Source organism: Ylistrum balloti, unplaced genomic scaffold, assembly GCF_031769215.1.
Source record: "Ylistrum balloti isolate Yb309-2 unplaced genomic scaffold, AGI_CSIRO_Ybal_v1 Utg370392, whole genome shotgun sequence".
NCBI classification, from domain to species: domain Eukaryota; kingdom Metazoa; phylum Mollusca; class Bivalvia; order Pectinida; family Pectinidae; genus Ylistrum; species Ylistrum balloti.
The window spans coordinates 374,187-398,728 of record NW_026782271.1 but is presented as its reverse complement, the minus strand read 5'-3'; the positions used below and the strand labels follow the sequence as shown (position 1 = coordinate 398,728).

At 32.7% G+C, this 24,542-nt stretch overlaps 1 protein-coding gene across 1 annotated transcript; it reads left to right on the top strand.

Annotated features, from left to right (window-relative positions):
• The first annotated feature begins 1,934 nt into the window (after positions 1–1,934).
• On the top strand, positions 1,935–22,579 carry LOC132554301 (deoxyhypusine synthase-like). The gene is made up of 10 exons (XM_060218606.1): positions 1,935–2,064; positions 6,767–6,928; positions 7,452–7,651; positions 10,143–10,307; positions 11,196–11,414; positions 11,671–11,757; positions 12,505–12,610; positions 13,941–14,044; positions 20,237–20,362; positions 20,662–22,579. The coding sequence occupies exons 2-10, from the start codon at positions 6,910–6,912 to the stop codon at positions 20,755–20,757; spliced, it is 1,122 nt and encodes a 373-aa protein (XP_060074589.1). The 5' UTR covers positions 1,935–2,064; positions 6,767–6,909; the 3' UTR covers positions 20,758–22,579.
• The last annotated feature ends 1,963 nt before the right edge of the window (positions 22,580–24,542 follow it).

The window sequence follows — 24,542 nt, the reverse complement described above, 5'->3', positions numbered from 1 at the left end:
CCACTGAATCTACTTATTTGGAAGAAAATCAGTGAAAAAGAGAAAAGCACTTTAAAACACAATTTCCATTAAAGAAAGTTTCAGTGTGGAAAATATACATGTATGATATGTATTTATCCCTACATAGAAAACAATGTGTCACATAAGTTACCTTTATAATATCATCATGTGTCAAACATGTGATACCCAAGTGTCACATTTATGACATGGACATTTTAGAGTAATCAGACTTTACAACCACAGTTGAACATCTTCGGTGAATTATTTGTTTGACCCTTACTTGTGTGATAAATTGTGTTTGTGTTTTATAAAATCACACTGTCGTATTTTAATCATATGAAATTCACATACACCAGCATATAAACATACCACATACATATTTGTATGGTTAATAATCCTACATTTCAGTGAAAGTTACTGATTTGTGTAATAAACTTGTTAATTGAATCAGAAAGTTCTAAATATTTGACCCAGATAAAGGTGTCATATTCTTGACACGGCCCAATAACCAATGTGACATTGTACAATTTTATGCAAATACTCAATAGTGCTATTAATTTGCCTGGCTTTTTTTGTAACAATCACAAGCTTTATAATCTCCATCACTTATTGTGTAGTTAAAAATAGGAAACAGTTAAATTCATGCTCACCGCTGACATTTTACCAAAATGCTCTCAAGTAATAGACAGATAGTTAATGGAGAACAAAGTAAGATATATAGTGTAGTGTATAACATTTTGTACAAATGTCAGTAACAGAAATGATTGTGTTTTTGGCAAATATATGAAGTGTCACATTGGATATCGTGCCATATTAAAAAGCTGACATCGTTTTCATACAAAAATTTAAAAGATTAAAACTTGAAAGTATGTGTTTCAATTTCACATTATTGCCATCCTTGATACTCTGGATCCAAGTCCTGGGGGTTACCATCATTTAGGCTCTCTGCGTCCGTGAAAACACTTCATGGCAAAATTGAAAGCATACACGTGTAATTTGATTGGTCTAGTGTGGATTTCAAGAGAAAAGAAATTGACTGATATGCTTGTTTGAAAATTAAAAAACGACATCTAACTTCAAAACCAGTACAACATACATGCAGTATATATGTAACTGGCTGGACTGTTAACCATGTACCGCGTTGTGCTCACTTGACATATATGTACTTTATGTTTGGATGCTGAAAGCATGTAACAGTAAATGAAACAGATGTGTATTGACTATTGTTCATTTCTAAGACTGTCTAACAACTGATATACGGACAACTGGAGCCACATGGAATGATAGTGAGGGTTTAGATACCCAACGCTTTAAGGACATGTTGATACCGTGTTCAGTTCTTAAACAACCATAATGACATATTATAACTACAGTACATTAACATAAATCTTAAATAATTTATTCATGATTTTGTCCTGATCAACAAATCGGCGGTATGAAGTACAATCAGAGATATTTAAAGAATGCACTATTCTCATTCAACAAAAGAAACATGTTTGTGTGTGAAAGGTTACTCAAACAAACATCTTGTTTTCAGAAGACGGATCACACTTAGGAACTTACTGTTTTTTATCATACATGCCGTAGAGGAGCTCTTTGTCACTTCTTGATATGATTTTTATAAAAACAATCGATAAACGGAAGTTTATAATGGTTTCCTAGTACTTTATGCGGAAAGTTGCACTTATTTCCGGATTTTTTTTATACAGAAATTATATCAATGTTTAAATCGTACATGTTGATATAAATGATAAATTAATTTAAATGATGAACTATAAACTGAAATGACCATTTTAAAATTTCTAAAACCAGCCTATCATTAATCTGTTAACTGAAGCTGTACTGCATATGCTGAAAGAAATTTAAAAGCGTCTCTGGTACCCTGATTGTTGACGGATGTTGCACATCGTCTCGACACTACAATATACACGAGTACTCTATGCATTTCGCGACACAGTACATCGACTGGTTGGATGCATTATATCATCTGCTTATAGTTCCTTAAATAACTTTCAATTTTGTAACACGCAACGAAAGGACTGTCATCGAGCTGAACTTGTTAATGTAAGTGAAGTGTACACGTGACAGACGATTGTTTCATGTTAACTTTTTTGAGGGAAATAGTACATACGCTTTCAAGGTCCTGATATTTTGAACGGGTTTTTCTTTTCTTTTTGCCATTCCTTGGTATGCCATTGATGTTGACCTGTTAAGTTCTGCTGATGAAGCTCATCCACACAAAGGAGGATACTAGTTAATACCAGTTATAAGTGTGAGTGTATTGACACACGACGCTGACATGTAATACAAGCGTGTACCAACACAAATGATTCATTTGAATTATGAACTGTGCAACACTTCGACCGAACTGAAAAATCTGTCGCTAAAATGATTATTTAATTGAAATTTACATTCGTACTGATGTAAATACTGATGACAGCATAACAACCCGATAAATATGAAAATTGATATTGAATTATCATTTTAGACACAGAAATGTTTCGTTTATACAACTCTACAAATCATCATACTCATTAGTGCTGTACTATTCTAACTGTGAACAATACATCTAAATATTTATCTCGGTGACATCATGAATTGAAAAAAGGCAAATCCTAAAAAGTACCAGGTATGCAGCATTTACTACATTGCAGAAACAAAGGTTTCAGACTGAATCAAGGGACATATATGTAACAGAGGTTATTTTTCATCTCAATGCCTCTGCCAGGAATCAAATCCGGGACCCCTGGCTTACTAGTCTGACGCTCAACCAATCGAGCTAAAGAGTTCTCTCTAGCCAAGTGGTACATTGCGGCTAGTATTTTACCAGGTTTACATACTCCCCCTTCACGAAATAACTCGTCCTTGAGTTTCCAGGGGTTAAAGCGATGCTGGTGGGGCATGGCTAAGTACTATTTCCGGGTCCCTACATGGGCGCCAGTGTAACAGAGGTCATTTTTCATCTCAATGCCTCTGCCAGGAATCTAACAGGGGACCCCAGGCTAACTAGTCTGACGCTCAACCAATTGAGCTAAAGAGAAGTTCTCTCTAGCCGAGTGGTATATTGCGGCTAGTATTTTACCAGGGTTACATATATATATATATATATAAATTGTACTGGCAGACAAAGCAAAGTGTTACATTGATGTTAATCTGAAATTCAATTTATTTATTGCTGGACTGATTATACAGAATATTTGCTTTCATTGATACTCTGTTGTCATCTCACACATAAAACACAATATTCTGTTGACATGTAGCTTTATAACAACATTAAAACTGATAAATACTTCATAAGGCAAATATTGCAAAATGGATTCAACTATTTTTTCAAAAACCAACAACAACAAATGAACGCAATTGTCAATACATTTACATACATGTATAACTAAATTCAAATATTATCATTACACACCTACAACAAAATATTCTTGACAAAGTAAATTTACCCTTCACCACACTAGTCTACCCCACCCCAACACACGCACCAAAAACACCCTCTATTCCAGTTGAGCTTTCCCTGACACCATGTGTCTGTCACACATATTGCTTACAATTTAATTTCAATCTATGCAAATTTAAAAACATGTTGTTATACTCTCTCTACTGTTCACTTAAATGTCAATCACATCTATAACCATTTGATAGTAAAACACTGGCATGATTTATTAAAATAAATGTAGTATGTAGTGTGGTTAACAGAATACTAATCTTTAACACTCGGCCTATTGAATGGGACCCAGATTAAATGGCAGACAGTGTAAAGAGCATCCACTATGAAATGCCTTCTGCAGTCATTCAAACCAGAGCACTCCACTGGCATGTTAATGCCAGCCTACAGGTTATAGACAGCCAAGGATAAACTTATATATTTTCATGATTATATTAAACACATATATATATATATATATATATATATATATATATATATATGTTTCACATAAATCTAAGTTCCCAATAGTTAGGATATAAACTTTATTTGTTTTACAACAATTGTGAAACAAGCTTAGTGATATCTGGGTCTGAAATATTTGAGTTCTGGACTCAGGATTTTTCAGTGGGACTCCCTCAAATTCTGAGGACACACTATATCTCTTAGTAATAGTATTAGTAATGGTGCCGTAGACTCGCCTAAAAAAATCCTACAAAAAGTACTGAACTTATCAGCTGATATTAATCACTGTTGTTGGCCTTGATAGATGGGAGAAAACCAGAATACCCAGGGAAAACCCATGTGGTAGGATATATGACCTTATATTTTTACACATAGTTTGGGGAATTTAACCCTTGATGTCTCTATATAGGTGAAAAGTGAGTATTACCACAGTGCTACTCGACCATGGAAAAGTTTAATTTCAAACTTTTTCTAAAGTACCACCAGTGAAATTGAACTCAAACTTGCATGAAATGATTGCAAAATGGTCCTGACCAAGTGTTGTTATTTTTCGGGTATGTTTGAAATCCAAGATGGCTGCCATGGTCGCCATATTGAAAAACATTGTAAACTTCTTCTCCAGTTCCATTGAGCTAAAAATTGGTGGGAATGTTAAGGAAAGGTAGCCAACAACGTGTTGTTATTTTTCAACCTTGTCAAAACTTTGATACATCAGCCAGGGAGGCCATTTGGTAACATGATTGTGCAATCATGGTTTTCCTGTGCAACACCTATTTCAACTTCTTTTCAAGTTTCACAGGTTGGATTGAGCTCCAACTTTACTGTTAAAAAAAAGGTTACACTTGTTACAGTTACCTACTTCTCAAGAAAACAGCTTCTTAGTAAGATTACATTCAAAGTAGAAAAACGACCCTTCTCCCTGCTGAAAGCTTTTGTAGCCAGATGACCATTTGGGCCAATGGGCTTCTCGTTTAAATATAACGTGATTTGCATGAATCTTCAGCTCTTGTTGGTGCCTCGATATAAGTGTAATTTTTCATTATCAATATTAACCAATGATCATTGATGGTAACCTTGTGTTGACACAGTAATCAATTAAGATTAAAAACCAAGCAATAAGTAAAACGTCACCCATGAAAATGTCTTGCTGTATTGTTCAAGAAGTTTTCATGAGTCATTGAAGAAATCCTGAAGCTTGGACAAGTTCAAACTCTTCCATTCTTAAATCGTTGAACTTGGGCCATTTAATATTTAAGAAAATTGCTCATAAACTAGACATGTTCAAGAATTCAGGAACTTTTGTTGAAGAATTTACAGGGGATTATGTTGTCATACTTGTTGTCTTGTATGCATTTTCTTACTTTTATCATACTTCTTCTGCATACAAGCTCAGTTTACTGAGGCTGATGGCCCATAACAGTTTGCATATACTACGGTCTTGGATCAGTTATCATGTGCTTTGTAGATTTTTTAAAAGACAAAGTTATAAAAAGGCTACAACTGTTTCAATGGGATAAATATCTGCAGAACTTGCAGTGATTTGCCAATAAAACCACTGGTCACAGACCAACAGCTTGTGTCAGCTATGACTTATTTTGACACAGGTAAAAAGACAAGGTTTTACAAAAGTGGAAAGTCAATGTGCTGTATATGCTTAGTATTCATTAATCACAGGTATGGAACACTGATTACAAAACCTGTTTTCTTTAGGTAGATAAACTTTCAGGATACTCATCAGGTATGGGATTAATTCAACGATATTGAGATAGACAAGTTTTTAACTGGAGTTGATGGTCGTACACATGCAACAATAACCAAGAAATGCTTGTATAAATGTGATAAAAGACTTGAAAATCTAGGGAAACTGACTGCAGTCTGCTCTGATGTGTTGTAATTTGGTGATGCACATACAGTTTAGGATCTTGAACCCAAGGCATCAAAGGAAAAATTGTCAAACAGTAATAAATAATTATATGTTTTTGCTTTTGCCATTTCATTCAATATTGATAGTTTGGTAAAGGCAAATACTGATATTTGTAATTAAAGATGCTCAAAATAGTCCCTACTGTTAGGACTGTGGAACATTTGCTTCTGCCACAAAAGAACTTTTATTTACATTATACTTACATCAGCATTAAAGAATTAGCAAATCTAATGTCAGTCTCCAAATAGTACGGATAATTACTAATGATAATAATGTTCAATAACTGTTAATCAAAATTAGTTTCAAGTTATACAATATGTAAATAAAAGTTATTACAGGAGACAGATCCTCTGTAAATTGTACCGAATTCATCATGAGGAGTAACATATTATGATTAGTGTACCAAAACATAAGTTTCTCTCGGTTTCTTTGTCTTCATTTTCATTTTAAAGTTGATCACTCACAAACCATTTTTCTAACTGAGCAAGTATTTCAAAAGCTCCCAACACCTGCACTGTAAGTAAGTCATATTGGATTGAAAATTTTTGAATAAAAGTTTGATTTAGATCAGGGACGTAGATAACAGTTATCTACGTCCCTGTTTAGATTAAGGTCAACAATAAAAATATCTTTCAAATATTTTGAATTTAGATTTTTTTTAAACTTCAGATGTTTCTTTACTTATTCTTCAACTCCAGTAAAACTGTCATATTTTATGTGTAATATAATAACTAATCCATTGAAGTATATTTTGTAGTCTATTTTTAAGTCATCCCCCTCCAAAAAAAAAAGTTTTCCTGGTCTGTCAACAGACAATATGTGTGTATATGATTATCATGAGCATGCATTCTAATTACTGGTAGCTGCTGTCAACCATACAACACTATATAATCACCTTGACAACCAGTCAGCCTTAAAAGTTTTAAATATTTCTATTTATATTACAGCATACCTGTAAGACGATGAGGCCCTAGCTGTACTAAAACAGAAATTTTTTAAGCCAGATCCAGATTTAGATATAGCATCACAGAGACACAAGCTACACCTTGACCCATTTCCAACAGAAACCTCAGAGCATTCAGCAACGGAGATGTCGACGTTAGGATCAGGTAAATCAATTTATGTCATCCATCTAGAAAACTTTTTCACATGGTAGTTGTTTCTCTTTCGTTTTATTTAGGGGTGGGGACATGCACATTGAATGAGCTGAAGTAAATCTTGTCTTTGAAAATTAGCAAAAAAGTACAAACTTCTGTCTGCATCTTTTAAAAAAAATCATCTGAATACTTGTAAAATTGCCAAGATGAATAGATTAATGTTGTCATACTTTTAAAGATGTATTACCAGGGTATACTGGGTAGTAAGAACAGTATTCCATCATGAGGTCATGTTCTGGTAATGTTTACAGATGAGTTGTTCATTTTCAGACAATTTCCATAAGATTATACACTGTTTTAAGAATTTGTAAGACCATGGCTACACCATCTTCTGTTACACTGTTATAATTAAATTGTGAATGGATGAAACTGAAAGTATATTGTTGTAGTATCCTTATCAAAATTTGGCTTAGAAATGTAAGTATGGTTTGTGGTTGTGTCTTACAAAATGTACCAACATTGATTGTGTTTCTAGATCAGGTTGCTGCGCCGCCTTCCATGGCAACTGATGCTGTGTTGGTCAAATGTACACAACAAATTCCAGATTCTGTCCCTAAGGTCAAAGGTTACGATTTTAACAAGGGTATTAACTACCATGAGCTCCTCCAGACATATGCTTGCTCAGGATTTCAAGCCTCCAATTTTGGATTAGCTGTAAAAGAAATTAATAAGATGGTATGCATTTGTAAATTTAATCATAAATTTATATTTGTAATGACAAAGTTATAAATCTTATTCTTTCGTCTGTAAATTATTTATTTACCTGTGGTTCTATGAAACTGAATCTTAAAACAGTATAACATAAAGTCTACTATATATTGTAAGTAGTTAATTAGCCACCTTAGCACTCAGCATATTTCCAGTAGATAATTTAGCTATGTTCATTCCCAATAGACAGTCGTGGTAATTTACTAATGACTTGTGGTGACCCCCATCACCATATCCATTTCTAGTCCTCAGTGACTATAATGAGAATACATGTATTCTGTTTATCCTACAACATTGATTGAAAATCAGAAAATTACAACTTAAAACAGTTTTTGTTGTTCAATCAATGTTTACCTGACTTTGACATTACACTGAATTTTGCCTGATGACCTACGCAAAAATGATTGTTCTGTGTAGAAATATAGGTCCAAACTTCAGTGAATATGACTGCGATTTTATGAATGGCTGTAAATAACCTTGTACATTACAACATATAAAATTGCTTATTTCAACTGTAATTTTTATTATTAAACATACTTTTTGAATAATTTCAGAAAGTAATTATGTTGAATTAACGCATGTGCTAAAATACAGCTGTTTTCCATCACTGTTGATTACAGCTGAAATACATCTGACAGCCTTATACTGACAATGGCAGCACTAGTTGCAGGATAAATACATGCATGTGCTTACAGATGTAGTCATAATGCCTACATTGTTTATTTCTGCTCTGTAGAATAATCATTACATACTGTTTGGGCGGTCCTTGTAAATTAAGCTAACCTTTTAATTTAAGTTAGATGCTGGGCCCCACTTGCATGAGCTCTTAATGCTGGGCAGTTTACATTACTGTTCATGTGCATGTAGTTCTATACAAAATGTACAGGTAATACAACCTACACTTCTGATGCCAGCAAAGGTTCCAATATTGTGAGACCATTGGATAACTTATGATGGGAAATTTTCTGTTAGTCTCATGAATTACTGGCTGGATATATATATCTATTGCTTCTGGTTAATGTGACTAGACATTTAGTTCATCTATAGCCTTTAGGTAAGTTTATGCTATAATGCAGCAGTCAGCCTTTCTCTTGGCATCAACTTTCCCATTTAAAAGAAAATTCTCTGTATTCAAAAAGGCTTAGAATAATGATGTTCAGCTTGAAGCTTCCTGGGATGAAACAAATAACAGTTTGCAAAAAAGAAAAGACCTTAACACATGTATAGGTGACAGGGGTAAAATTTGTTAAACCTTTAAACAACTTCTTCTCAAGAACTTAAACTTTCAATATGTTAAAGATGCGAAATGTTAATGCATTTATAAAAACCATTGAATGAAATGTGTGTGATACAGGCCTATTTGGCCACTTTTTTATACTGATGAATAAAACAAGATGGTTGCTACATGTAGATGCAGGCTATATAGTGTATATAGATTTCAGTATTTCAAGTCATCCCATTAATTCTTAAAAACTAAAACTTGATATAATCTCTTATATAATATTATTTTTATGTTTCTTACACTAGACAGTAGAGTAATGGACAACCTTGCTAGACATGACTAATTAAAGTAAAACAAATACATTATGCACGATATATTTAGTGTTTTTCAGATTGTCAAATATACATGTCTTATGAGCTAAATAAGAAAAACAATTGTGGTGATTAATTTCATAAACCTAGTTCAGAATAGAAGTTGATTAACTAATAATGTATTCCTAGAAATTTGTATCCGCAGGCCTCTTTAATTTTCACCATTTTTGCCGTTTTCAGATATGACATATTTAAAATGAAGACGGAAATTTCAACAGAATTGTAACATTTATAAACCATTGTACATAGGCAACTGTAGGCAGTGTGAGGAATGTCAGATAAAAAACATGTCTACTGTTTTCTAATCTCAATTTCAGCTGTGTTGTTTTATTGAGGAACTGTAAAACAGACATTGTGTAACTCTGATGTTTATTTGAATGGGGACTAATAATAACTCTGAACATTTGTACGGATTAGTGAAGAGTTCTTTATTTCACCTCTGATTACCTTTTCAAACTCGGTTGGGTTGGGTAGGAGTTGAATAGACGTTTGGGGAGCTTGATGAATCCAAGTGTGCTGAGTGCAGCTGTATAAAAAATTCAGAATTGAGTTTTACATTCAATGAAAAAATAAATAGATAAATTCAGAGCAAATTCAAAAAGTGGCGAATATGTTCCTTGTTAGGGTGAAAATGTCAAGTATACCGTATTCTGGTTATTTACATTCTAAAAATGTTTGTGTCAGAACTTTTTTTTTATGACTTTATAGAAATGTTAGAGAGCTGGTCCTCAGCTTGTTATTTTCATCATTGTGGATTAATCATAAATATTCTGAAATCTATAATATGACATCATTTCAAGGTCATTTGACAACATTTGAAAATCATATTAAAATGATGAAGCTGAAAAAGATTTTCATGTAACAGATTGATAAGAAGATGGAACCTATTCCACTGGATAGACAAGAGGAGATCAACTTGAATCCTGTAGGACGGAAAAGATCCAACTGTACCATCTTTCTTAGCTACACCTCCAACCTCATATCATCAGGTGTCAGGGAGGTATTCAAATACCTTGTACAGAACAACATGGTAAACCTATATATAATGATATCCATGGTTTAAGTAGTAATATCCTTGAAGGGTTCAGTTTGATGGAATTTAGTCAAAGATAAATGTAAAAAATTGTGTTGTTGGAGATTTGAAAACTTGTAATATACATACACATTGTATGTTGTACAAAAGTTTATCCTATAAAACTATATTGGCTGTCCGTAAAAGTAGAAAAAGTAAACGGGCTACATCTGGAGTAGTGAAACTTAATTTAGCTTTATATTGTTTGTGATAGAAACGTTGTAGTATAGCATCAGGCATATTGAATTTCTGTCTTTTTGAAGGAGGGAAGAGGGTGGAGGGGTAGGTTTTTTTAGATGTTTCACGCTGCAACAGTACCTTGTCTGTCCGAAAAAAAAAAGTGAATAAATTTTTACTTACATGTACTGTGATTTCAAATTTAAAAAGGGAGACAATCCCTAAGTACCTTAGCAAAACTATATGAATGAATGGTGATAAAAGTTCCTTTACTCCTTTTTAAAATGTTAACAAAAATAAATCAGATTGTCATTCCATTCAAATGACTACATATTGAAATGAACAAAGTAAAATTTGTCAATCACCTATTTCATAAACATTTTTGAAATCATTTTTTTAAGTGTTTGGACGTACATTAGAGGGTTTGATGTGGTAAATGTCAGTTGAATTTCTTTTCAAATTTACAAACAAATATTTAGATTGACTTTTAGCTCAATTTCTGTCAAAATGTAATAAAATTACTGGTACAGTGAATCTAGAGGATGCAGTAGTTTAAGTGTTAGTAGTACTTGTCTGAGTGTACATGAATTTACAATAATTCATCAGATCTATTAGAACTCAAAAGCTTTGCTGGTATAACACATAAAAATACTGATATTTCTTTGACAGGTTGATTGCATAGTTACCACAGCTGGAGGAATAGAAGAAGATTTAATCAAGTGTTTAGCTCCGACATACATAGGAGACTTTAGTCTCAAGGGTAAGGAGCTCAGAGAGAAAGGCATCAACAGAATTGGAAACTTGCTTGTACCTAACGACAATTACGGCCTGTTTGAAGACTGGCTAATGCCTAAACTGGATGTCATGTTGAAGGAACAACAAGAAGAGGTAAAGTGTGTGTAATACTTCAGTAGTTGACATTGTGTAACTTTGACATAAACTTCTGTTTTGAAAAATATTTCAATTTGATTTTCTACATTTGATACTATGAAATAATATATTTTCCGATAGGTCAAAATTCATGGTTTTAAATAAAAGTACTGCATTTGATTTTGGGAATAAATAGTATACAAAAAAAATGTGACTTATATTTAAAATTTTTAACTATTTATCATTTACATGCATTGTTTTTATGTTTTTAAAGGGAACTTTGTGGTTTCCATCCAAATTTATTGCTCGACTTGGCAAGGAGATTGACAACCCAGATTCTGTCTACTACTGGGCTTACAAGGTAATCCTTTAAATAAGTTTTCTTTATCAAAGTTATCTACATCTATGTGTAAAGAAGGATGAATATCTCACAACTATGAGATCAGATGAGTTCACATCAGTTTAGTATAGACTTACTGTAGTTGGATTCAATGTGCAAGTCGTAAAAGATATTCAAAGGTGGAAGATATTTACAAGGTCGGCAAGTGATCTTGAGGTCAGTTTGTGATCTTAACTTTTTTTCTGGGATATGACAGTTGTGCCATAATTGAGCTTAGTAAATAGTGCACTTAATTATTTTTTATTTCTTTATCTGTCTTTTACGGGAAAGAAAGATATGTCTATATAGCTATGGACTAAACATTCATTATTATCTAAAACTATCTAATTCACAGTGAGGAAATCAGTGAGGGTATTTTCCTGGAAAATTGGCATACATTTTCCTATGTATTGTTAAGGCTGTACAGTTGTATTTAATACATATGTATAGAGAGTGTCAGATTTTGTGAAAGAAGTTGGAACTGTCAATATTTTGAACACTTAATACTTGTGTATATATTGGAATATTTTCACCCTTGTACCTACCATTACATACGAGTGTGCCTGATGTTTTTTTCACCTTCTGAGGATTAAATATGCTGTTTAAATAAATGTAACAAGTTTTCACTCCTATCCTAAACTCACCCTCGCTGTTCTTGGACAAAATGATGAACATTGAACCATGGTCAAGAATTGCCTACTATATAGTATGCCTTTGCATGCCTTGTAGAACAACATTCCTGTGTTTTGTCCAGCGATCACTGATGGATCTATCGGAGATATGCTTTACTTCCATTCCTACAGAAAGCCGGGCCTAGTGATAGATCTCATTGAAGGTAAGACCACCATAAAATACTCTGCCATATTCATATTTATAGAACCTTAAATAAGTTTTCTTTTTAATATGAGATTTTATGAAACAAGTCTTAGAAGATTTTATTTTGCGAACCTTGGCAGACAAAATTTAAAACCTTGAGACAAAAAAATCTCATATGAAATAGACACAAAGTTAAGATATACTGTACATTTAATCAGTTAGACATGGAAAGAAACATTTTCACTGGGTTTCAAATAAAAATGCAGAGGACAAAATCAAATTGAGGTAGCCATTTTGTGGCTACATGTACATCAGTGTCCATTTTAAGACATCACAACCAATTTCTGACTGGCACACTCAATGAAAAACACTTCAGGATATATTACACTAGAGACAGGTACACAAAAAATATTACAACAGTAAATTTGCAGATTATGTGATAAATATGTATTGATGTATCTAGCAAGATTCCATCAATAAATCTATGCCTGGTAATAAGCCCACTGAGGTATAATATTGTTCCAAAAGAATTTTAACACATGTACAATTGTATTTTTTTCTAGATGTATTTCTTTATAAAAGTTTATAACAAGTGGTGTATCTACTGCTATATGTGGTCTTAGCACTGGTTAAGAATAAAAGTTTTACAAAATTTTATTGTGATTGACTAATTCTGTTTCAATTATAAAATCAGAGTCTTATTATAACTGTTTTGTGTATCAACATTTCCAACATTTTATTTTCCCTGTTTGGGTCAATTAAATTTGTCACAAGTTTTTCATTTTCAACTTGCATGCTGTTTGTTTGAATGAGAAATAAAGAACCTTGATTGTTTTCATATAATGTAAAAAAACTCAAATTTTGGTGAGCCATCAAATTCCTGATTTGTTCATAAATACATTTTATACTTAATTGTGTAAGAACAAAATAAAAAGAAATGAGAACTTTGTATTATTGGTGAAATTTATTGCTTCAGGTGTCAATTTTTGTACAGACATACATGTAGACTTGTTATGCGGTATGTCTCTTATTTAAGCATTGAACTGCTTGTAGGTGGCATTCATGGGCTTATGAATGCCAACTGAACAGATGCAAATTCCATGAAACATGTCATATCAACTTAATGCAATTCAATTCAATGCTTATATCTGCTTATTTCTTTTGTTATCCTCATTTTTTCTTCTCATCTTTTATTGGAATTCAAATTTTCAGCACTTTCTGATGGCATTTATGAGATGATAAACAACAATTTCTCTTTAACAGATATAAAGTGTAGGTGCCAGAAGTGATATTTAATCATACATGTACCTAACTAGGTCATGCTTTAATAACCAGTGTTTTGATTACAGATATCAGGAGAATGAACAACCAGGCTGTTTATTCTATAAACACAGGAATGATCATCCTTGGAGGAGGTCTCGTCAAACATCACACCTGTAACGCTAACTTAATGGTGAGTGTGAAAACATCACACCTGTAACACTAACTTCATGGTGAGTGTGATTCTGACACTGTAAAAGAACACACCTGAAATAGTGAGTGTGACTATCTCAAACAACGTACCTGTAAGGATGGATGACGCTGTCAAACATCACACCTGAAATGGTGGATGACACTGTCAAAATCACACTTGTTCTTGTGAGTGTGACACTGTCAAACATCATATGTGTATTTTTGAATGACACTGTCAAACATCACTCATGAAATGGTAAGTGTGATGCTGTAAAACACCACACCTGTTATGATGAGTGTGAAACGCCAAACATTACACCAGTAATAGTGAATGACACTGCCAAACATCATACCTGTAAGGTGGATGACACTTTCGAATATACTTATGTACTGTTAGTGTGTCACTGTCAAACATCTCACCTGTAATCATGATTGACGCTGTCAAACATTACATTTGTAATGGTGAGTGACACTGTCAAATAACACACCTGTAATAGTGAATGACAATGTCAAACATCACACCTGTAATTGTGAGTGTGACAGTGTCAAACCTCACACTTGTAATGGTGAATGACAATGTCAAACATCACACCTGTAATTGTGAGTGTGACAGTGTCAAACCTCACACCTGTAATGGTGAGTGTGTCACTGTTTAACATCACACCTGTACTGGTGAGTGTGACAGTGTCAAACATCACACCTGTACTGGTGAGTGTGACAGTGTCAAACCTCACACCTGTAATGGTGAGTGTGTCAGTGTTTAACATCACACCTGAAAAGATGGATGATACTGTCAAAGATCACATTTGTAACATTGTGATGGACTCTTACATCCTATAACAGATGGATATGTACAATATTTTACACTGTAAATGATGGAATGTATATCAAACCAATATAAAACACAAAACCAACTTTTATCTCACAACAGACAAGTAATATCAAGTAGAATCATTCACTTTCTCTTTCTAATGAAAGGCAACTTTTACATAGGACCATTTAACTATAATTCTCTCAATTTTTTTAGCTTGCCAATATAACAAAGATTGATGAATTTACTGATGTTTGCTCTTACATCATTTATTTATTCCTGCTGCTGTAATATTTTCATTATTCCTGCTGGTGTAATATTTTCATTATTCCTGCTGGTGTAATATATTCATTATTGCTGCTGCTGTAATATTTTCATTAATCCAGCTAGTGTAATATTTTCATTATTCCTGCTGGTGTAATATTTTCATTATTCCTGCTGCTGTAATATTTTCATTATTCCTACTGGTGTAATATTTTCATTATTCCTGCTGGTGTAATATTTTCATTACTCCTGCTGCTGTAATATTTTCATTATTCCTGCTGGTGTAATATATTCATTATTCCTGCTGGTGTAATATTTTCATTATTCCTGCTGGTGTAATATTTTCATAATTCCTGCTGGTGTAATATTTCATTATTCCTGTTGCTGTAATATTTTCATTACTCCAGCTAGTGTAATATTTTCATTATTCCTGCTGGTGTAATATTTTCATTACTCCAGCTAGTGTAATATTTTCATTACTCCAGCTAGTGTAATATTTTCATTATTCCAGCTAGTGTAATATTTTCATTACTCCAGCTAGTTCATTATTCCTGCTGGTGTAATATTTTCATTATTCCTGCTGCTGTAATATTTTCATTACTCCAGCTAGTGTAATATTTTCATTATTCCTGCTGGTGTAATATTTTCATTATTCCTGCTGGTGTAATATTTTCATTATTTCTGCTGCTGTAATATTTCCTTTATTGCTGCTAGTGTAATATTTGCATTATTCCTGCTGGTGTAATATTTTCATTATTCCTGCTGGTGTAATATTTTCATTACTCCAGCTAGTGTAATATTTTCATTATTCCAGCTAGTGTAATATTTTCATTATTCCTGCTAGTGTAATATTTTCATTATTCCTGCTGCTGTAATATTTGCATTACTCCAGCTAGTGTAATATTTCCATTATTGCTGCTAGTGTAATATTTTCATTATTCCTGCTGCTGTAATATTTTCATTATTCCTGCTGGTGTAATATTTTCATTACTCCAGCTAGTGTTATATTTTCATTATTCCAGCTAGTGTAATATTTTCATTATTCCTGCTGGTGTAATATTTTCATTATTCCTGCTGGTGTAATATTTTCATTATTCCAACTAGTGTAATATTTTCATTACTCCAGCTAGTGTAATATTTTCATTACTCCAGCTAGTGTAATATTTTCATTATTCCTGCTGGTGTAATATTTTCATTACTCCAGCTAGTGTAATATTTTCATTATTCCTGCTGGTGTAATATTTTCATTACTCCAGCTAGTGTAATATTTTCATTATTCCTGCTGGTGTAATATTTTCATTATTCCTGCTGCTGTAATATTTTCATTATTCCTGCTGCTGTAATATTTTCATTATTCCTGCTGCTGTAATATTTTCATTATTCCTGCTGCTGTAATATTTTCATTATTCCTGATGCTGTAATATTTTCATTAGTCCTGCTACTGTAATATTTTCATTATTCCTGCTGGTGTAATATTTTCATTATTCCTGCTGCTGTAATATTTTCATTATTCCTGCTGGTGTAATATTTTCATTATTCCTGCTGCTGTAATATTTTCATTATTCCTGCTGCTGTATTATTTTCATTAGTCCTGCTGGTGTAATATTTTCATTATTCCTGCTAGTGTAATATTTTCATTATTCCTGCTGCTGTAATATTTTCATTACTCCAGCTAGTGTAATATTTCCATTATTGCTGCTAGTGTAATATTTTCATTATTCCTGCTGGTGTAATATTTTCATTACTCCAGCTAGTGTAATATTTTCATTATTCCTGCTGGTGTAATATTTTCATTATTCCTGCTGCTGTAATATTTTCATTTATCCTGCTGCTGTAATATTTTCATTATTCCTGATGCTGTAATATTTTCATTATTCCTGCTGCTGTAATATTTTCATTATTCCTGCTGCTGTAATATTTTCATTATTCCTGCTGGTGTAATATTTTCATTATTCCTGCTGGTGTAATATTTTCATTATTCCTGCTGGTGTAATATTTTCATTATTCCAACTAGTGTAATATTTTCATTACTCCAGCTAGTGTAATATTTTCATTACTCCAGCTAGTGTAATATTTTCATTATTCCTGCTGGTGTAATATTTTCATTACTCCAGCTAGTGTAATATTTTCATTATTCCTGCTGGTGTAATATTTTCATTACTCCAGCTAGTGTAATATTTTCATTATTCCTCCTGGTGTAATATTTTCATTATTCCTGCTGCTGTAATATTTTCATTTATCCTGCTGCTGTAATATTTTCATTATTCCTGATGCTGTAATATTTTCATTATTCCTGCTGCTGTAATATTTTCATTATTCCTGCTGGTGTAATATTTTCATTAGTCCTGCTGCTGTAATATTTTCATTATTCCTGCTGGTGTAATATTTTCATTATTCCTGCTGCTGTAATATTTTCATTATTCCTGCTGGTGTAATATTTTCATTATTCCTGCTGCTGTAATATTTTCATTATTCCTGCTGCTGTATTATTTTCATTAGTCCTGCTGGTGTAATATTTTCATTATTCCTGCTAGTGTAATATTTTCATTATTCCTGCTGGTGTAATATTTCCATTATTGCTGCTAGTGTAATATTTTCATTATTCCTGCTGGTGTAATATTTTCATTACTCCAGCTAGTGTAATATTTTCATTATTCCTGCTGGTGTAATATTTTCATTACTCCAGCTAGTGTAATATTTTCATTATTCCTGCTGGTGTAATATTTTCATTATTCCTGCTGCTGTAATATTTTCATTTATCCTGCTGCTGTAATATTTTCATTATTCCTGATGCTGTAATATTTTCATTATTCCTGATGCTGTAATATTTTCATTATTCCTGCTGCTGTAATATTTTCATTATTCCTGCTGGTTAATATTTTCATTATTCCTGCTGGTGTAATATTTTCATTATTCCTGCTGGTGTAATATTTTCATTATTCCTGCTGCTGTAATATTTTCATTAGTCCTGCTGCTGTAATATTTTCATTATTCTTGCTGGTGTAATATTTTCATTATTCCTGCTGCTGTAATATTTTCATTATTCCTGCTGCTGTAATATTTTCATTAGTCCTGCTGGTGTAATATTTTCATTATTCCTGCTGCTGTAATATTTTCATTACTCCAGCTAGTGTAATATTTCCATTATTGCTGCTAGTGTAATATTTTCATTATTCCTGCTGGTGTAATATTTTCATTATTCCTGCTGGTGTAATATTTTCATTAGTCCTGCTGCTGTAATATTTTCATTATTCCTGCTGGTGTAATATTTTCATTATTCCTGCTGGTGTAATATTTTCATTATTCTTGCTGGTGTAATATTTTCATTATTCCTGCTGCTGTAATATTTTCATTATTCCTGCTGCTGTAATATTTTCATTAGTCCTGCTGGTGTAATATTTTCATTATTCCTGCTGCTGTAATATTTTCATTACTCCAGCTAGTGTAATATTTCCATTATTGCTGCTAGTGTAATATTTTCATTATTCCTGCTGGTGTAATATTTTCATTATTCCTGCTGGTGTAATATTTTCATTACTCCAGCTAGTGTAATATTTTCATTATTCCAGCTAGTGTAATATTTTCATTATTCCTGCTGGTGTAATATTTTCATTACTCCAGCTAGTGTAATATTTTCATTATTCCTGCTGATGTAATATTTTCATTACTCCAGCTAGTGTAATATTTTCATTATTCCTGCTGCTGTAATATTTTCATTATTCCTGCTGGTGTAATATTTTCATTATTCCTGCTGGTGTAATATTTTCATTATTCCTGCTGGTTAATATTTTCATTATTCCTGCTGCTGTAATATTTTCATTATTCCTGCTGGTGTAATATTTTCATTATTCCTACTGCTGTAATATTTTCATTATTGCTGTTGGTGTAATATTTTCATTTTTCTTGCTGCTGTAATATATTCATTATTGCTGCTGCTGTAATATTTTCATTATTCCTGCTGCCGTAATATTTTCATTATTCCTGCTGGTGTAATATTTTCATTATTCCTGCTGCTGTAATATTTTCATTAGTCCTGCTGCTGTAATATTTTCATTATTCCTGCTGGTGTAATATTTTCATTATTCCTGCTGGTGTAATATTTTCATTATTCTTGCTGGTGTAATATTTTCATTATTCCTGCTGCTGTAATATTTTCATTATTCCTGCTGCTGTAATATTTTCATTAGTCCTGCTGGTGTAATATTTTCATTATTCCTGCTGCTGTAATATTTTCATTACTCCAGCTAGTGTAATATTTCCATTATTGCTGCTAGTGTAATATTTTCATTATTCCTGCTGGTGTAATATTTTCATTATTCCTGCTGGTGTAATATTTTCATTACTCCAGCTAGTGTAATATTTTCATTATTCCAGCTAGTGTAATATTTTCATTATTCCTGCTGGTGTAATATTTTCATTACTCCAGCTAGTGTAATATTTTCATTATTCCTGCTGATGTAATATTTTCATTACTCCAGCTAGTGTAATATTTTCATTATTCCTGCTGCTGTAATATTTTCATTATTCCTGCTGGTGTAATATTTTCATTATTCCTGCTGGTGTAATATTTTCATTATTCCTGCTGGTTAATATTTTCATTATTCCTGCTGCTGTAATATTTTCATTATTCCTGCTGGTGTGATATTTTCATTATTCCTACTGCTGTAATATTTTCATTATTGCTGTTGGTGTAATATTTTCATTTTTCTTGCTGCTGTAATATATTCATTATTGCTGCTGCTGTAATATTTTCATTATTCCTGCTGCCGTAATATTTTCATTATTCCTGCTGGTGTAATATTTTCATTATTCCTGCTGGTGTAATATTTTCATTATTCCTGCTAGTGTAATATATTCATTATTCCTGCTAGTGTAATATTTTCATTATTCCTGCTGGTGTAATATTTTCATTATTCCTGCTGGTGTAATATTTTCATTATTCCTGCTGCTGTAATATTTTCATTATTCCTGCTGGTGTAATATTTTCATTATTCCTGCTGCTGTAATATTTTCATTATTCCTGCTGGTGTAATATTTTCATTATTCCTGCTGCTAATATATTTTCATTATTCCTGCTGCTAATATATTTTCATTATTCCTGCTGCTGTTGTTTGACAGAGAAATGGAGCCGATTTCTCAGTGTATATAAATACAGCCAATGAGTTTGATGGTAGTGATGCTGGAGCCAGTCCTGATGAGGCAGTGTCCTGGGGCAAGATAAAGAAAGATGCGACACCTGTTAAGGTACTGTAGCTTACATTGATCTTCAGACTACAAATACTGTACGTAGTATAAACCACAAAATCATTGTTTCTTTTTCAGTCATAATTACCTGTAACCCTAACTCTGTTTCAATTTTTCAAATAATTGATCTGCATTTAAAAAATCCAATTTTCCTTTAAATTTAGTGTGATTTTGAAACAAGATTTGAAATGAATGAAAATATGTTTATATAAACAGAGTAGCCATTTTATCAAAGGTTAAAACATATTTATGATTGACATTAAAAGCCCTGTTTTATATTTTTTTGTATAATTGAACAGCTCTGTGCTGAAGCTACTCTGGTGTTTCCACTGCTGGTCGCAGAGACATTTGCACGCCGAGAGAAGGAGTACCAGTCTCTTCATCAAATGGACTAAAAGTGCTGGTGCTTGTTTATGGCTGTCACTTTACAGACACAGAGACTTTGTCTGGAGATTACACACAGTATATATGTATCAGCTGGTTTTGCCATTTAAATGAGAAACATGTTTTACATACAAATTATCAAGTATGTGACATTTAAGATATGAAACACGTTACATGCAAGTTAAGAATATAGTATGTAAAATGTGAAACATACCACTTACAAGTGAGCTAGGATATGGTATGTAAAATGTGAAACATACCACTTACAAGTGAGTTAGGATATGGTATGTAAAATGTGAAACATACCACTTAGGATATGGTATGTAAAATGTGAAACACACCACTTACAAGTGAGTTAGGATATGGTATGTAAAATGTGAAACATACCACTTACAAGTGAGTTAGGATATGGTATGTAAAATGTGAAACACACCACTTACAAGTGAGTTAGGGTATGGTATGTAAAATGTGAAACACACCACTAACAAGTGAGTTAGGATATAGTATGTAAAATGTGAAACACACCACTGACAAGTGAGTTAGGATATAGTATGTAAAATGTGAAACACACCACTTACAAGTGAGTTAGGATATAGTATGTAAAAAGTGAAACATGCTGTGCAAAAGTTATTTAGAATACTACAAATTGACATTGTGATACTGATGTTTCAACTGTTGCTCAGTGAATATGGAACATTGTTGTTATATGTATCAATGACTTACTGCTATACAATGTACTGTTTGTAGACAAGAATACTCTTTTTCAAGATCTCCTGTGTTACAAATTCTACCTTTAGAATTCATATGCAGTCAATTTTTAACAGCTTTCAAAATGAAACTGAATGTACGTTTTGCCTTAATTACCCTGTGCGTGTCTGTGTTTTACACATATCAGAATTTCATTCAATGATTTAAGGTTCAGGAAATATAAATGTATTTTATTCAAAACAAATTTTAAATATCGATTAAACAAAACGCTGCTACATGTTATCATTTGCTACTTCATTTTCCATAAAAGGAGCCGATTATATCTATACATGTATTTTTTTTTATTTCAAACTACGACATTTAGCAATTTTGTTGTTTGATATAATCATTGTTACTTCATGTATCAGTGAAGCAGTTCATATATTAATTGGGTGATTTAAGGGGTATAATATTTTAATTGGGTGATTTAAGGGGTATAATATTTTAATTGGGTGATTTAAGGGGTATAATATTTTAATTGGGTGATTTAAGGGGTATAATATTGTAATTGGGTGATTTAAGGGGTATAATATTGTAATTGGGTGATTTAAGGGGTATGATATTTTAATTGGGTGATTTAAGGGGTATGATATTTTAATTGGGTGATTTAAGGGGTATAATATTTTAATTGGGTGATTTAAGGGGTATAATATTTTAATTGGGTGATTTAAGGGGTATAATATTTTAATTGGGTGATTTAAGGGGTATAATATTTTAATTGGGTGATTTAAGGGGTATAATATTGTAATTGGGTGATTTAAGGGGTATGATATTTTAATTAGGGTGATTTAAGGGGTAAGATATCCATTTGATTATAGCTCATCAAAGAGAATTTTCTCTTTGACTACAGAAAATACTTTCACATGCTACTAACTTACATGAATTTCTTGATGGAAACAAAATCACAAATTATACTACATACATGTGACAGAAATTGATGCAAACTTTGTTTTTAGTGTGGTGAACAGCAATTGATGCTAACTTTGTTTTTAGTGTGGTGAACAGAAATTGATATGAACTTTTGTTATATATGAATATTGCAAAAGATTTAATTACACAATAAAGTTGGTTTACAGAATTCAAAAAGATGACTTGATTTTAGTGAAAATGAATTTTAAAGACTGGGACCTGGTTATTAATGGCTTTTATTTGTACATGTACATCAGCAGGGGAACTTTAATGACTGAGGGATACTTTGTGTATGTATATTGAAGGTTACATCAAATCATACTTTAACTAGTATACATACCCCGGTAATAAACTTGATTCATTTTACAAAAATTGAAAAACAAGCTTTCAGCTTGTATTAATCACTCTTGTTGGCCGGAATGGAAGGACGCAGGAGGTCTAATTGTTGGAGGAAACCAGAGTATCACGAGAAAAACCCACGTGGTTGGGCCAGTGACCACATAACTTTTGACCTCCGTTCCCATTTTCAAAACTCATTTACTAGACTTTTATCTAGTCAGCTGATAAGCTATGCAAATCGGTTTTTGCCCATGGTCCATCAACAAGTTTTGTTATTGCTATTTTTTTAGAAATACTGTATCATTCTCAAATTTCTTGTACACTTTAAGTGTAATGTCCGTTGTTTGCAAAGTGTACATTTCTTTCACAGCTATAAGTTGTCTATTTTTTTTACATGTATCAATGGCTGGATCATTCTTGAACCTTATATGTAGAGTTTATAGGTTACCTGGGCCCCTAGTTGTGCATTGTCAATTTGAGGACTTCTAAGAATATTGAAAGTGGTCAACAGACAGCCATTTTGATTCTAATTATCAATGGCTTTATTGGTACCAGGGTATTTCTGTTTTACTGAGAAGTACTCGATGGATTATTCTCAAATTAACTGGAAACCCCCTTATCTCCTTGTTTTCAGTTTGGGGACTGATTTTGATTGGAAAACCAAATGGCTGATGAGTCATCCTAGAGGACAAGGAATGCTCCAATTTCATGTTTATGTTAATTTCCTTTGGTTTTTGTGTTTTGAAAACAAAATGGGCAATTCCAGTTTACCAGTAAATATCATACAATTGTGGGTGCTGACATCCTTCAGAAATATCTAATTAGTTATATTTTTTATTCACCATCATCAGATGGTTGGCTATTCTAATCACCCTACGTCTGTGGCCCATCCTCCATCCATCTGTCAGTAAAACAATTTTTACTGTCGCTATTTCTTAAGAAGTTCTGCATAGATCCCTCTCAAATTTTGTATTTAGATTACCCTTTAGTTATGCCCGTTCGATTTGGGTCTGATCAAAAAAACGAAATGGCCGACAGACGGCCATCTTGGATTTTGAATTTGAAAGTTTGTTATCGCCATGTCTCAAATTTCATGTATAGTTTCCTCTTGATAACTAGTTTTGCTTGTTTGAGTTTGGGCCAGATCAGAAAAACAAAATGGCCAACAGGCAGACATCTTGAATTTCACCTAGTTAAGATTGTTTTCCTCATTTCTTTAGAAGTACCGAATGGATCTCTCTCAAATTTAATATCTATGTTCCCGTCTTTACTTGTGTCCGTTTGATACAGGGACTAATCAGAAGAAACAAAAATACTTCCACGCGACCATTTTGGATTTGGAAGGTTAAGATCATTATCACAATTCCTGCGAATGAATGTTCAAATGTCTTATCATTAAGAGCAAAAACAGAGAAGAGAACAGAAAAGAAGGGAAAAGATCCATATTTCAAACAGCAAATAAAGATCAAACAATGTTGGACGGCGAGATCCCTCTTCGGGTATCGAACTCGGGTTTCCAGTTCTACCAACTAAGCCATAGGAAAATGCTCAGCCTGCTGGGAGACAGCGAACGTATTTAACACTTATGTACAAGCCACACAGACCTCTCCTTTTACATGTCATCTTGTCACGTAGTCACCAAGTCAATGACATATATCACGCTGTATGCACTGATGGCACGCCTATTTAATGATACCAGTGAAAATCCTTGATCATCTTTTTTTTCTCTACAGAAATATTTCCATACATATCTTGACTATCTATAAATTACACGGTTTCTTTAGATTAAAGAGCATCGCAA